Source organism: Acipenser ruthenus, chromosome 8 (genome assembly GCF_902713425.1).
Source record: "Acipenser ruthenus chromosome 8, fAciRut3.2 maternal haplotype, whole genome shotgun sequence".
In the NCBI taxonomy this organism is placed as follows: domain Eukaryota; kingdom Metazoa; phylum Chordata; class Actinopteri; order Acipenseriformes; family Acipenseridae; genus Acipenser; species Acipenser ruthenus.
In genome coordinates, this window is record NC_081196.1 from 44314302 (window position 1) to 44327629 (window position 13328).

The 13328-nt window shown below is 36.4% G+C and overlaps 1 protein-coding gene across 6 annotated transcripts in view; it reads right to left on the bottom strand.

Moving 5' to 3' along the window:
• Positions 1 to 260: 260 nt before the first annotated feature.
• The window catches only part of nalcn (sodium leak channel, non-selective), a 124329-nt gene continuing 111261 nt past the window's right edge, over positions 261 to 13328 (bottom strand). For 4 of the 6 annotated variants that reach the window (XM_059029059.1, XM_059029057.1, XM_059029060.1 and 1 more), the window contains 15 exons: positions 12765 to 12858; positions 10449 to 10555; positions 10201 to 10275; positions 9842 to 9961; positions 9527 to 9595; positions 8806 to 8829; positions 8015 to 8163; positions 7537 to 7630; positions 7156 to 7288; positions 6209 to 6324; positions 5839 to 5996; positions 5248 to 5398; positions 3361 to 3510; positions 2272 to 2389; positions 261 to 1742 (listed from right to left, as the gene is read on the bottom strand). In XM_059029059.1, coding sequence (XP_058885042.1) covers positions 1549 to 1742; positions 2272 to 2389; positions 3361 to 3510; positions 5248 to 5398; positions 5839 to 5996; positions 6209 to 6324; positions 7156 to 7288; positions 7537 to 7630; positions 8015 to 8163; positions 8806 to 8829; positions 9527 to 9595; positions 9842 to 9961; positions 10201 to 10275; positions 10449 to 10555; positions 12765 to 12858 — 1752 coding nt within the window. In that variant the 3' untranslated portion in view covers positions 261 to 1548. The remainder of the gene's footprint in view (positions 1743 to 2271; positions 2390 to 3360; positions 3511 to 5247; positions 5399 to 5838; positions 5997 to 6208; positions 6325 to 7155; positions 7289 to 7536; positions 7631 to 8014; positions 8164 to 8805; positions 8830 to 9526; positions 9596 to 9841; positions 9962 to 10200; positions 10276 to 10448; positions 10556 to 12764; positions 12859 to 13328) is intronic. The other 2 variants (XM_034922941.2, XM_059029058.1) reach the window with 2 other exon arrangements.

A 13328-nucleotide genomic window follows, 5' to 3' on the forward strand; every position in this document is an offset into this window, starting at 1 on the left:
TTAGCTAATTTAATTGCGCTGGGTTTCTAGTGTCTCTATTGCAGGACTTGGCTCACTCACATACTGCTTAGTTGAACCAATGTTCCACTCTAATATAAGGGATTACAATTTAATTTAATTTAATACAGCCACCCTAAAAACTTGTTACCCTTCTCTCTCTCACACCTCTAATAAGATAAAAACAAAACAAACGCAAGACTTATATTTCCATTGTTAGTATTGAGAAACCAAATATGTGAATCATGAAGCTCAAATGACAATTTTTCAATCATACTGTAGATATTTATTTATTATACAGTATTAGAATACAGACTGTGTCAGTACAAACATGATGTTCTGTATCAAACATCAACCAAATAAAACCAACGCTGTAACAGAAAAAGAAAACACAGAACTCCACACATTTTATAACTAACATTAGTGTAAATAGTATGCCTGGATTAACAATGAGATGTATTAGAGGTACAGTAATAAGAGACTGTGGTACAAGAAGCCGTAAAATAAGGTGCTGTATATATCAATAGCATTGCCAAAGCTTTATCATTCTTTTATTTGATATTCTCTACAGTCATTTCTGTTGCTGATATCTGGTTTAAACTTAGTTAATGCCATATCTAGTGCTGGTGATATAATATTACTTATATATGTTTAAATTTAAAGACCATTCTAATACATTTTTGAAGGTTTGGCCTTTATAGTTCAGTTGTTTATATATATAAAAAAAACACATTGAGATAACGGTGTTATATATATATATATATACACACACACACACACACACACACACACACACACATACATACATACATAGATAGATAGATAGATTTCAGTCATCAATAAATGAACACAACTATTACAGAATCAAATTATAAAGTAACAGATGTAAAATAACGACAGAAAATATTTTGTAATTACTTACTTTTTTTTATCAGCACAGTTTGGCAGTTTACGAGGAGCAAAACAACAACAAAAACTATAAATGGCTTTGACATACATGGCTCACACCTTTGATTAGCATAATTATATACCCTTTCAGACCGGTTTTGAATTTTTTTTTTTTTAATGTTCTCATAATGAAATTAAGGATGGCCTTTTCTGATTCACAGCGAGGGCCCAACATATATCCAGTATTACAGCTGGGAGGTGAAGAAACTTGCTTTAGATAACACAGTACTGCAAGTCTTTATCTGACAGGAGACAGGAGCCTGGAGTGTGACTATAAAGCTATACTAAAACAAAAACATGAACCAGAATAACATAAAACTATCTAAAGTAGACTAATGTTACAATATAACTTCAGTGCATACAGGCTAGGTCTTTAAGAAATACTAGAGTACACAAATACAGTACAAGACTCCTGCATATGAAAACAAAGAACATATACATTTTCTATATTCTTGATGAAAAGATGGCTTTGAAAATGTACTTTTATAATACAGTATTAAGAACCATAGCCAAAGAAATGACAGAATGGCAGAAAAAAAATAAATCAGATGTCACTATGTCCTTGTACTGAATCATTGTACACATGTCCTTCAAGGTATGCAGTTAAATGTCAATTAGATCGTCTCCGCTCTCGTCACTTTCCACTGTCAGCTGACGTGTCCACCATTTCTTCACCTCAGAGCCGGATGACGCCTCGTCGGACACGGGGTTCACGTTGCACACAGTGGACTTTATGCTAGTCCGACCTCCAAACCGCAAGTTGACAGAGGAAACAGAATGACTTATAGGTTTAGGTGCTGAAAAGTCATTGACAAAATAGCTTTATTAAAACAGTCTGATTCCTCAACATTTCAGCCAAGGCGTTGTGGTAACTGGGCAACACAAACGCACCTTAAAACGTATAGTAACACCAAGCCTCTTCACAAACCACTTCATTAAATAAATACAAAAAGAAGAAGCAGCTATTCTGGTGTGTGCAAGTGATTAGAAAAGAAGTTGAAGACAACAGCAAAGTAGACGATACAGCAACAGACAATTAAAACAAACACACACACATAAATATATTTGTGCCAATGTATTCAGTACACAGTATCAGTATGTATACAATACAGTATCTGTGATACTAAGTGTTACTATACCTTTAGATTTTTTAGTGACTTATATCATTGCAAAATGCAATTAAAAAATAATCTATTCAGGATGCCAACAAAATGTAAAGTATTACTTTTACATCACATGAGGAATAGTGGTATTACTAAAACCGTAACTTTAAATCACTTTATTAAGCTACAAATGTACGTCATGCATGAAAAATGCTTTAATTACCTGCCGGCAAACGCCACTGACCGAACTTCCTCTGAGGTTTTTCCATTTCAGCCGAGTCCTGACGATGCCCACCGCTGTCTGAAAGCGTTGGACTGAGCAACTGCTGTGGATTGCTTGTCTGGGGGTTGGGAAGACATTTAACAGATATAAATGTAAAACAACAATACCGTAATGTATTTATAATATTCAACCACATCATATTTTTTTTCTCTTCCCATCACCTCATATTTGGCCAAGTTTACATAAAAAACCCTTAAAGTTAATATGCCAAGTTTACATAAAAAACCCTTAAAGTTAATATACCAAGTTTTCCCTTTAGCATGCTATTTCTTCTATGCAGATTGAGGGAGGGGCTGTTATTTGCTTTAGGGAAATAAAGAGTGGTATGGAGATTTGTGTTTACTGTGTATAATACTATTGTATTTATAAAACCCCTCCATGTAAACATTTCATGCACTGTTACCTTTCACTTATATGTTTGTATTTGTTCGGAGCACAATATCTGGAAACATTACTGAAAGGTTCTTTCATTATTCTCGTATCTACCTGCCACAAATTAAAAAGCACAAAATCTGACACTGCAAAGGATAAACATGATATTGGATTCTCTTAAGAGTACAAAATAACCCAAGGGTGTCATTTCTGAGAAAAAAATAAAATAAAGCAGAAAAATGACTGCAACGGAGCCTCAATTACTGTCCTGGACTGATAGCCGGTCAGCTGGAACAAATTCATGGGTAAAGCAAACTGGCTTATGAAAAAAGAATCAGGGTGAAATAAGACCCAGAGAGAGGTGAAAACAAAAAACTGGAATGAATGAATTTGGGATGGGTTTTCTACAAATTCCTTGGGAGTACATATATGTTCACCGTATCAGTGCATTTTAGTTGCAAATATTAAATATGAAAACAGATTGTAGGCAACGAACATTAATCATATGTAATTTATTTATTTATTTATTTATTTTAAATCTCTTTTCAGCCTGTGTGACTGAGCTTGGAAGTTGATTCTGCTAATAATTCTAAGATTATGGCAGCAACCACGTTACATGTATAAGATGTTTAGCTATTTAAATTACAAGTTTCCTACCTCCGGCTGCGAAGGGTTGTCATTGCTATTTGCATTGATGTCCTCACTGGGTTTTGTTGTTTCAATGCTGGGAGGGTTGAGGAATCGACTAAGCTCCTGCTGCTGGCTTTCTCGAAGACTGTGGATGATACTGCATGACTGCTGTTGCTTCTAAATGCAGGAGAAAAAACAACATTATCAGTTATGGCTGAAACCATCATTTATTCAATATGACAGTCTTTTGCCAAATGCATATGCTGGTAATAGGGATCCTTTTACAATGGAAGGTACACTATAGCGATACGTGTTAATAGATATGACCACGATAAATACCTACGCAATAAAGAACATGGGAGTGTACATTACATGTAATATGAGGATTGCGAAAACGATTGTGTGACAAGGCACTGGTTCTAAATAACAGTCAAATGAAGTGTCCGTCCGCTATGCTGATTTTCATTATAAGTATAGAATAAAAGAACAACACAGTTTAAACTTGGGAAGCTTATTCAATATAAATACTGAAACCTGCAGGGGTTAGCTAGACAAATGCTGTATTTCTAAAGCTAGTAATATACGTCTTACATTATTTAAAAATAAGAAGGCAAAGTGCACTGTATGCCAAATAGTTCTATTAGATTGTGGGATGCTGTTTTGTTATCCTTCCTGATAATACTGTTAGTGTTGTTTTGAAGAAGCCCTGCCTGTACACACATTTTGATTTAGTAATTCACTTCTTATGTTAACGAAGTTCTAGATTGTACGGCATGTGACTGTTAATTTAAAAAGGAGCTATGAATAACAGAACATAAAGCAAGCCTGATTCACAGGAGGCTAGAAACCGTATACCATGAACGATCATTCAGTATCCTCTATAAATAGCATGGAAACACCAATATTTATTCTTTGTTTTAAATAAAACGTTTTATTAACTGTAGAACAAAGAATATGTTGCATTTCAAATTAAATATCATACTGTGGTAATTTAACTGTGACTACAAAAATTTGACAATAAAACTGCATATCTTAACCAATTAAACTGTGTTTTTTAATCTGGGAAAAATGAATTGTTCTAAAATAAAGTAGTAATGTGCCAATAATTAACAAGCATCTCTAAATTAGACCCCGTTCAAAACTACTGGGCTGGCTCAGGGCCGTCGCATATTTAGGTCTGCAACAATGTTCACGTTTGCAGCTTAAGGCGCCTTTGCACATTCACCTATGTGACTGAAAAGTAGGCCTAAAATGTGGTGAATTGCTTGTTGGGAAGGATAAATAAATAATACCCCAAACATAAAAGCCAAAGGTGGTCGAATGCTTGTTACTACTACAATCTGGCTTGCTAAATGACAATTTATTAGAATTATTAATTATTACTATTTGTCAGATAAAAGGCATATACAGAAATAATGTGACACTATAAATATATATTTAGACTTCTGGAACGATAGCCTGCACTCAGAATGGAAGACATACAGTAATCGTTTTAATTTCTTAGTTAATTAAAACTGTATAGTGATAAATCATTAAAGAAAATAATTATACACAGGGAGTTTAAGGAAAATGTTTGATAAACATTAAGTAAAAAATATACATTTTCCCATGTGGAGAGTAATACTGCCTTAAACAGAGTTGTGGGAAAGTTGCTAGCAAAGAAGGACTGACTTGAACCACAGAACAAGAACAGGGGATGGTTTGTTAGGTTTGTGGAGTGATATGGTTCTACTGCAGCAGGTGAGCAAGCCGCTGACAGTAGTTCCGGAGGTACAGTATACTCTATTTGCTATACGTAGTCATTTACGTACACCCCGTCAGCCAATCAGAGAGCAGGATTTCTCTCCATTGGGATTGAAAACTACTATGATTTGTAGAGAAAGAAAAGTATTTCTCAGGAGCAACTGGACTTACCGCTCTGATACGCTTCAAGCACTTTTTCAGCCACATGCGTATGGTCTGTTTTGCTACCTCCTCTTCTATAGTGTATTCCAGCTGCTCCCTTGCTAGGAGTTCTTCCAACTGAAGGCTTTTCCTGATGTCAACTGATCTGTATGACAGCATGCTAAAAAAAACATTTAGAAGGTGAGTAATCTAATCTACTGTAATCTACCTGTGCATAAATTGAACTTTCCTTTTAGCATATGAATTGAACTTTCCTTTTAGCATATGAAACACTTAACTACCACATACCGTATGCAAGTGCAGAATCTTGCTGCTGCCGGGACATATTTGTGTCAGTACTATAGCATTATATTTGTGTCAATGTACTACATGGGGTATTCTATTGCTATATGGCAAAATTCTGGCCAGTTAGTCTTCAGTTCTGCAACTAATAAATGGTGACAACCTGCATCTTATCATTTGCTCAACTGATAAAACTAGGTGGTATATTTTCTTTTTTAAGGAATTGCATAGTACTAAAAAAAAAAAAATCTTAAATATGTGATACAATGTCACACAGACACACATTTCGGATTGTGTTTTCATCAATGTAAATATTACCTCAGTATATCATGGAAAGTGACATCTCCCCCATTATGTAGCCTCTCCATCTCATAGCACATATGCTTAAATAACAGTTTATCCTTATCCAGGTCCACTTCCAGTCTACCTCGAAGCAGCCTGAGCAGAAACTTCACTCGCGATGTAGGAATCACCCCCTAGGTATTCAACACATTCACTTAGAATAACAATGGGAGTTTTTTCATCACGAGAGCAAGAGAAATATGAGATGAAAAATATCCAATTTCCACATACTGCATGGTTAGAGGCTAAATTCAAATACTACAAAACCATAGCTTTTCATAAATAATTAAATACTTATATTATTAACAATGTTAGATGCTTCTCCTGGCCAAGAAAACCTACATACCTCTCGTTTGTCATCAACCATGTTCCAGATAATCTGAAAATGGCGCAGGTCGTTGTAGCTCAGAAGCTGGTCTTCTTCGGTCGAGTAAAACAGGGAGAAATTCTCCACAATGATAGCTGTAAAATAAAGACATAACTGAGCTTCCTTGCATGATGTTATAAGTTTATATGCCAATGCAGCGCAGGTTCTTACAGCTGAAAATCGAAGATAAACAAATCTGACACAATTCAGAAAAGACAACCACTGTAAAGATTTAAAGAAAAAAAGAGAACTAAAATATAACATTATTGTTCTTGCAGTTTTCATGCATGACTATGACATCAGGTCTTTATATTTGGCTATTGTAACTGTACAGTTGTAGTTGCAGAATCCCTTTAAAACTGAATGAGCATGAAATAAATTAATTTAGTGCAATGCTGCCCTATTCAGAATCAGAAAGAAACTTCTACTTAAACTGGTATCTTTGGGGTATGTCACATCAGATTGAATGTTTTGTAAACATGAAGTAATATAGCCATTTGAAAAACATCTGTATCGCCGATATGTACTACAGAGGTTAAAACCAATGTGGCAGGGGAAAGGTGGCAGCCATATTAGGTCAGAGGTCAATGCCGTGGTTACCAACACATTATGTATGGTTTATATATTACCCTGAAAATAGGAAGTCACTACCTCAAATGATTTCAGAGATATAAACTGCACATGGTTTTTGAGACAGCTCAAAACGATTAGATTTTCCTAGAAAGGTTTCCATAACACTGAAAAATTTAAGTTGCCATCTTAAATGGTTTATATGAGATATTAGCAGCAGTAGGTGCAATGGCAGCAGGTTTGCAAATTCATACAAGCCCCCCTTACAGGGATATAATATAGTAATATACATTTCCCATCACCACTGTAAATACAAAACCTGTTTTATGTACATCCTACAATACCACAGTCCTTACCCACGAGCAAACTCAGCATTATGTATGCAATAATGACATAAAAGGAACAGAAGTACATAAGAGCCCCTGCATAGTTTCCACAATCCGTTTCCCAGTATCGATGGTCATCAGGGGTGCAGAAAGGTGGCTGGACCTTAAAGAGAAGAAGGCCAAAGCTGTAAGAAACTACACTTTAATACTGAGTCATTCATGACTGCAAACACTTTCTTTCATTTATAATTTTCAAATGAAAGCATTGGAGAACATTAAGAATAAAATGTTCTGCAATTTGGAATTCAGGCAGCTAAATGACGTAGTTCTTGCAAACATGAATTTCTCTCTCTATATCTACAGCTACATCTATATCTATAGATCATGCTGAGATGTCAATAATACCCTTACCATGCAGTCATGCATAATCTTATTCCAGTCTTCACCTGTGACTATTCGGAAGAGAACAGTAATGGCTTTGCCAGCGGTGGAGAAATTTGCATGTCTGTCATTAAAACAAGAAAACATTATTTTGTTTAAACAGAAGAAAGCAGGTTGGTACATTACAAGACAATCTAAGAATGTTCCAGACAAGATAACATTATCTGAAGAAAAAAAAAAAATGTCTAATTACAAATCGCTAAGAACCTGAACAAATGTCAAAAGAACTATCAAGCTACTGTACCGTACTATGTAAAATTACATGTGCACACACTCCTCCAGCCTTTCAGATGACACTAGGTTGTGATAATAAACCCCTGTTGGTTAGCAGACTAAGTGGAGTTACAGTAGGACAGTACGACATGCTGAGCGTTCTGCACTGTGACACTTTCATTCTGTAACACTTTTCATTCGGTTGTCAGAACATTTGAATTCGGAGCGTGCCAACCTGTTAATATTCTCTCCGTATTTCACCGTGCCAAACAACACCACTCCCGCAAAGGCGTAGCAGAGAAGCAACAGGAACATTCCAACGATGATGAAGAAACTCTTATACATGCTGACTACCACTGTCAGCAGTAACATTTTAAGTGTGACCTGCAGAAGGAAGCAGAAACACTCACTGCCAAACACCCTGATATAGTTAGCAACTCTCAACAGGGCTACTGGGGATTACAAATGCTTTTTTTTGTTATGCAAAAATAAAAAAAACTGACAAAGACTAAGCAGCATCCCACTATTACACTACTTCTTGTGATGAAATTGTATTACTTATGGTACATGCATTAAGCATTCTTCTTTTTTTTTTTTTTTTAAGGATAACACCAGTGGGCAGTATCAATTACCAGAGTAATTATTTATGGTATTACAGTGTCTTAAATCTGTAGAAAAGGTTAGTCAACACTACAGCCTTAAAATAAGGACAACATTATGGAAAAATGAAGATAATTGCATGGAATAAAAGGCTGCAGTTTGTATTTGATGATTTGCTACTATAACATGAAGCTGTCCACTGGTATTGCTAATCTGATTCTGATCAGAGCTTTACTAAGATGCAATTTGAAATTGGGTCAGTGAAACATGAGCTATTAGTCCATAGTTTACAATGGTTCTAACCCAAAAAGCAGCTGAAGGACAAGGAAATGTGTTTGGAGCTAAAACAGTACTATGAGATATACTGTAAAAGGTAATACTTGTCCTTTGCAAGCCCACAGCACCCTGACATGCTTGGAAAGGAACCTGTAATATTGGATGGCTGTACTCCTGGAAGAAAGCAGCACAACACGATGGACACAGCAGCCTCGTAACATGACTTCACATGGAAAGATGAACAGAAAAATATAAAACACATGAAAGCACATTGCGATTGCAATGAATGAAAAAAAATGACTTGTACTTGCACTACAGATTGGAATTTTGTGCCCAATTATTTTACCCTGCTCCTTTTCACCCCAATTTAGAAAATCCAATTACATTCCCTCATCACAGCAATCCTCAACAAAAGAGCTTAATGTCAGTAGGCACCCTCCTGTCCCACAACCAAGCAAATTGCCTACTGTATTTACACCTGGAGTTCTACAGCGGATTTTGGCTTGTTACCGCCCCCCGAAGGACAAAGGCCAACCCTGCAGGTGTCTGCTTTGAACGCATGATGAGGAGAAACAATGCCTGCCAAATTTGCTTCCCTAACCCAGCAATGCAACACTCCCTGCGGAATCCCCGATAAGGGTTTGGAACCCATTCACTGAGCTGAAATATATCAGTAGAGCTCTGGGGGTGCAATACAAACTATCTGAGTATGGCAACTGAAACCCTCTTATTGATTAGTAAAGTCCATTTAAAAACTGAAGATTACTGTTTTAAATTGAAAAAAGAATAAATACAAATCAATAACATGCAGATGATGAATCACAGATCAAACAGCACAGGAAGTACATGGCGATATTATCTTTCTACTCACGTGCTTGCCGCAGATGGAAAAGAACCTGAACACTATAACGCACGCTCCCATCATGTAGGTGTATTCATTCTGAAAAAGAATTTATACAAACATGACTTCTCTCTAGACCTTTTAAAACCGTAGGCTGTTCATGAAACATAAAACATGCTTGTTCATGAAGCATAAGATTATGGCTGTTCATGAAACGATGAAGATAGGCCGAATGGCCTCCTCTCGTTTGTAAACGTTCTGATATTCTTATGATTTCAGTGGAATTCAATAGCAAAGAAATGTAAACCCTCTATTTATTAATATATGTTTTATAAAGTTGCGTACCAGCAAAGCGAAGTGTAGTACAACCCAAATCACTCCAAGGGAAGTCACCAACAGGTCATAACGGTTTCTTCTGCTCTGCCAGAAACCAGCAGGTGACATTGCAATTGACTTCATAGTCACCTGGAAACGAAATAAAAAAATACAAAACAAAAAAGTTCTGTGCATTATTTTAACAGAATATTAACACCTGTGGTTATTATTATATTGTTGGCAAATCACAGCGGTTGCTGTGCACACCTTCCAGTAGAGTTTAGGAGGGTCTAGCTCGGCTTTATACAGTACATTCAACACACGGTGATGGTGTTTCTCGTATCATTTACCATATTGAAATATTAATATGAGTAGTCAAAGTACTTCACCTCCAGAACAAAAATGAAGGTAAACACCACTGACATTGTTGCCAATGGAACAGTCACTGGGTCGTCCACATCCCACTGTAACATAAAAACAGTCCTGCTCATTGATTGATAGTTATGTTATATTTATCATACATAAACATATACATCTGGTTTTCAATGTGAAGTTCAACCTCACAACTCAAAAAAATGTGTAAATCAATAAAACATTTATTGACAAGCTCTCTACCACATTCAGAAGGGTATACTACCTTTACTGACAGGAGAACAGACTGGGCAAGGACCAATACTGCTATAGTCCTCTTGAAAAATGGATGCTGTGTGATGTCATACATCTTTGCTCGAAACCCACCATTATCTGGAAATAAAAAACAGATCAGTAGTAATAAAGATGCAGCTGATCCTAAAGAGATTTGAATTCCAGAGATTAAGGTACAGTATGGCCTTTATACCCCCTTGCATTTATTGAAACATTTATTTCATTTCAATTTTCCTGGACAACTCCCGGGAGAAACTTTCTCCAGTATTTTGATCAAAACGCTACTGTTCAAACCCTTAATTTCTGCAAAAGTCATGTACGGTCTGTGGTTACTGCAATCCCTGTCTGTACCTAGCAGGGTTTAGGATCCAGGGGAGCCCTGTGCCAGGCATGCATTCAGTGCACGAGGCAAGCGCACATACTTGACCATCTATGATGGCTTCACCTTCCAGTAATATGCATATTATTTGACAAACACTAAAAGTAAATATTATCCTTAAGAGCAGCTGTCAAAGTACTAGGCAATATACTGGAATATACAATGTTATTTACAATATTGTTTTATGAATCACAAAAAAATGGCTTTTCAACAAAGCATTTATTAATGCAACACATTTGAGTGTGGGAAAAACACTTTATATATGTTTGGGAAAAGGAAATGAACTTAGTGTAGTTCTAAAATTATTATTTTTTTTTTTCACAGATCCAGCTTTCTTTTTGAAAAACATTATGTCACAGACTTATAAATAAATACTGTATGAATCCTCAGCACTTTAAAGGTCAGTGCAGAAAGGGTGACATTATAATTACACTAAAATCAAATTAAGCCTTTTAAAGTTAAAGCCATTAAACATAAATGTAAAAAAAAAAAAAAAAATCAGCAGTAGTACTGGGAAGAACATACAGAAGACGAAGGCAAAAGCCAAACGTCGCTGTCATTATGTGATAACACTATATATAGAAGAGTAAAGACAATTTTCAAAGCTGTGATGGAGTTTTTTGTGATGTTGACTCAAGAAGACTGCCAAAATCCAGTTAAATTAATCCTCTGGCCAGATTAGAAGCAGTTTCCTCTGGTCAGATGCCAGTAATTTATGCAAGGAAGCTTACACAGTACCACACATCCTGGGTTCCACTGGAAACTATTCAACTGTTTGTCTGAGTTGCATATTTTGCATCAAAATATTTATATATTGTATCTTGTTTATATTCAGTTCTGCACTTACACAGTAGTACGTCTCTGAAGGATTGCTATGAAATATTCCATTCCCTACCTTAAAGATATGGGAGCCTCCTAGCAGAATAGAAAAAGAGCATACATTTCCATCTAAATTCAAACCAAGCAGGGAGCCTGTTGATCATGTAAGTGTGTGCATCCTTTGAAAGGAGAGTTTTGACACTTGTACACTAAGCTCCAGGTGATATGAACATTACCACATTAAATTTAAGACACACTAATAATAAATCATTGTGAATTCAATCCATAAAACAAGCTCCTTGTACAGTATTACACTGGAAAATCCCATATGTCGATTTCTCATAGGGAGACAAAGCCATCGCCACTCAGTCATGCAGAAGTGAATTCGGAACCCCAGCATGCCCCCTTCTGACCTCTCCATGCACCCTGCTCCCCAGGAGGTCGAGAGAGGATGCCAGAATTCTGACATCTGTGCCGGCATGGAGTACTCAATGTTGCCTTTAAACAGCCCTGAAATTGACAAGCAGCAGCTTGGGGATTGTCTTCAGTAGGCTTCAGCTGTCAAACCGGGCCTGACTATTTAATGGCTGAATGACTGAAATGCCTAACATCAAAGGAAGCACTTTGAATAATACCAGGTACAATTTTCTGATCAGGTAATCACCCTCAATAAAACAATAGTTTGGGTAATACAGCGAAATAATCTGGCAATACACGAGAGGCCTATACAGGTTTTCTTGAAGTCAATACTTTTTTGACTGGGTTGGTTTCAAACTTTCAAAAGCCACCAGTCCTATTTTAACTAGGACAGATCAGTGACAAAATGCAAGAGGACCACTGGATTAACTGTAGTTACATTTTTTGTTGTTGTTTTAATCTGTAATTTTTTTTCCTTTTATCTGCTGCATTTTTGGAAATAACCTGACAAAATAGGCTAGAGGCTGTAACAGATTTGAGCAGAAGAGTACAAATTACATTTTACGATGGAGTGAGGGCCAAACCCAGTGAGAATAGGCCTGTAAATGGGCTCTCAGAAAAATATATGCAAATGCTTCAATGAAAAAATGGCCCTGTAACTTTAGAGGACCTAAATGATCATTAAGAACTCACCTGGACGAGGAGGAAGATGTAGAGGCTGGGCGATCTTCAACCTACTCTTCAGGTCCTCCCATCTTCTCTGATCAACAGTAAGCAAGGCCGTACCCTGGAGGCAGATAAGGGTTGAAGAGAATACTTTAAGTTGCATAAATACTTTTAAATTAATCTAAGTGACACTGGAAAATGTTTTTATGTTGCTTCTAGACTAAAAAAAAAATTAAATATCCAAAAAATCCAAGGAGGAGACCTTGAACATGCTTGTTTATGTTGGGCTACCCACAATAATGGCATGTCACATGTTAAACTAAAATTGGGTGTACTTCAAAATGCATGGTCTGTATCACTGACATGGTCAAATGTACACCTGTAAATCAAACTTGACTGAGACAATCATATAATACAGTTGTGTACAAACTATGATGACAATATCTCAAAATGAGCAATTTCTATTGTGCAGAAACCTAAATGTCACATGACCTAAATATGGCAGCCATACTAGGTCACAGGTCAAAGTGAAGGGTTAGTTTAAGCAACTTTTAAAATACCAATGAACTTTATTAGAGGACTGTGACGGGG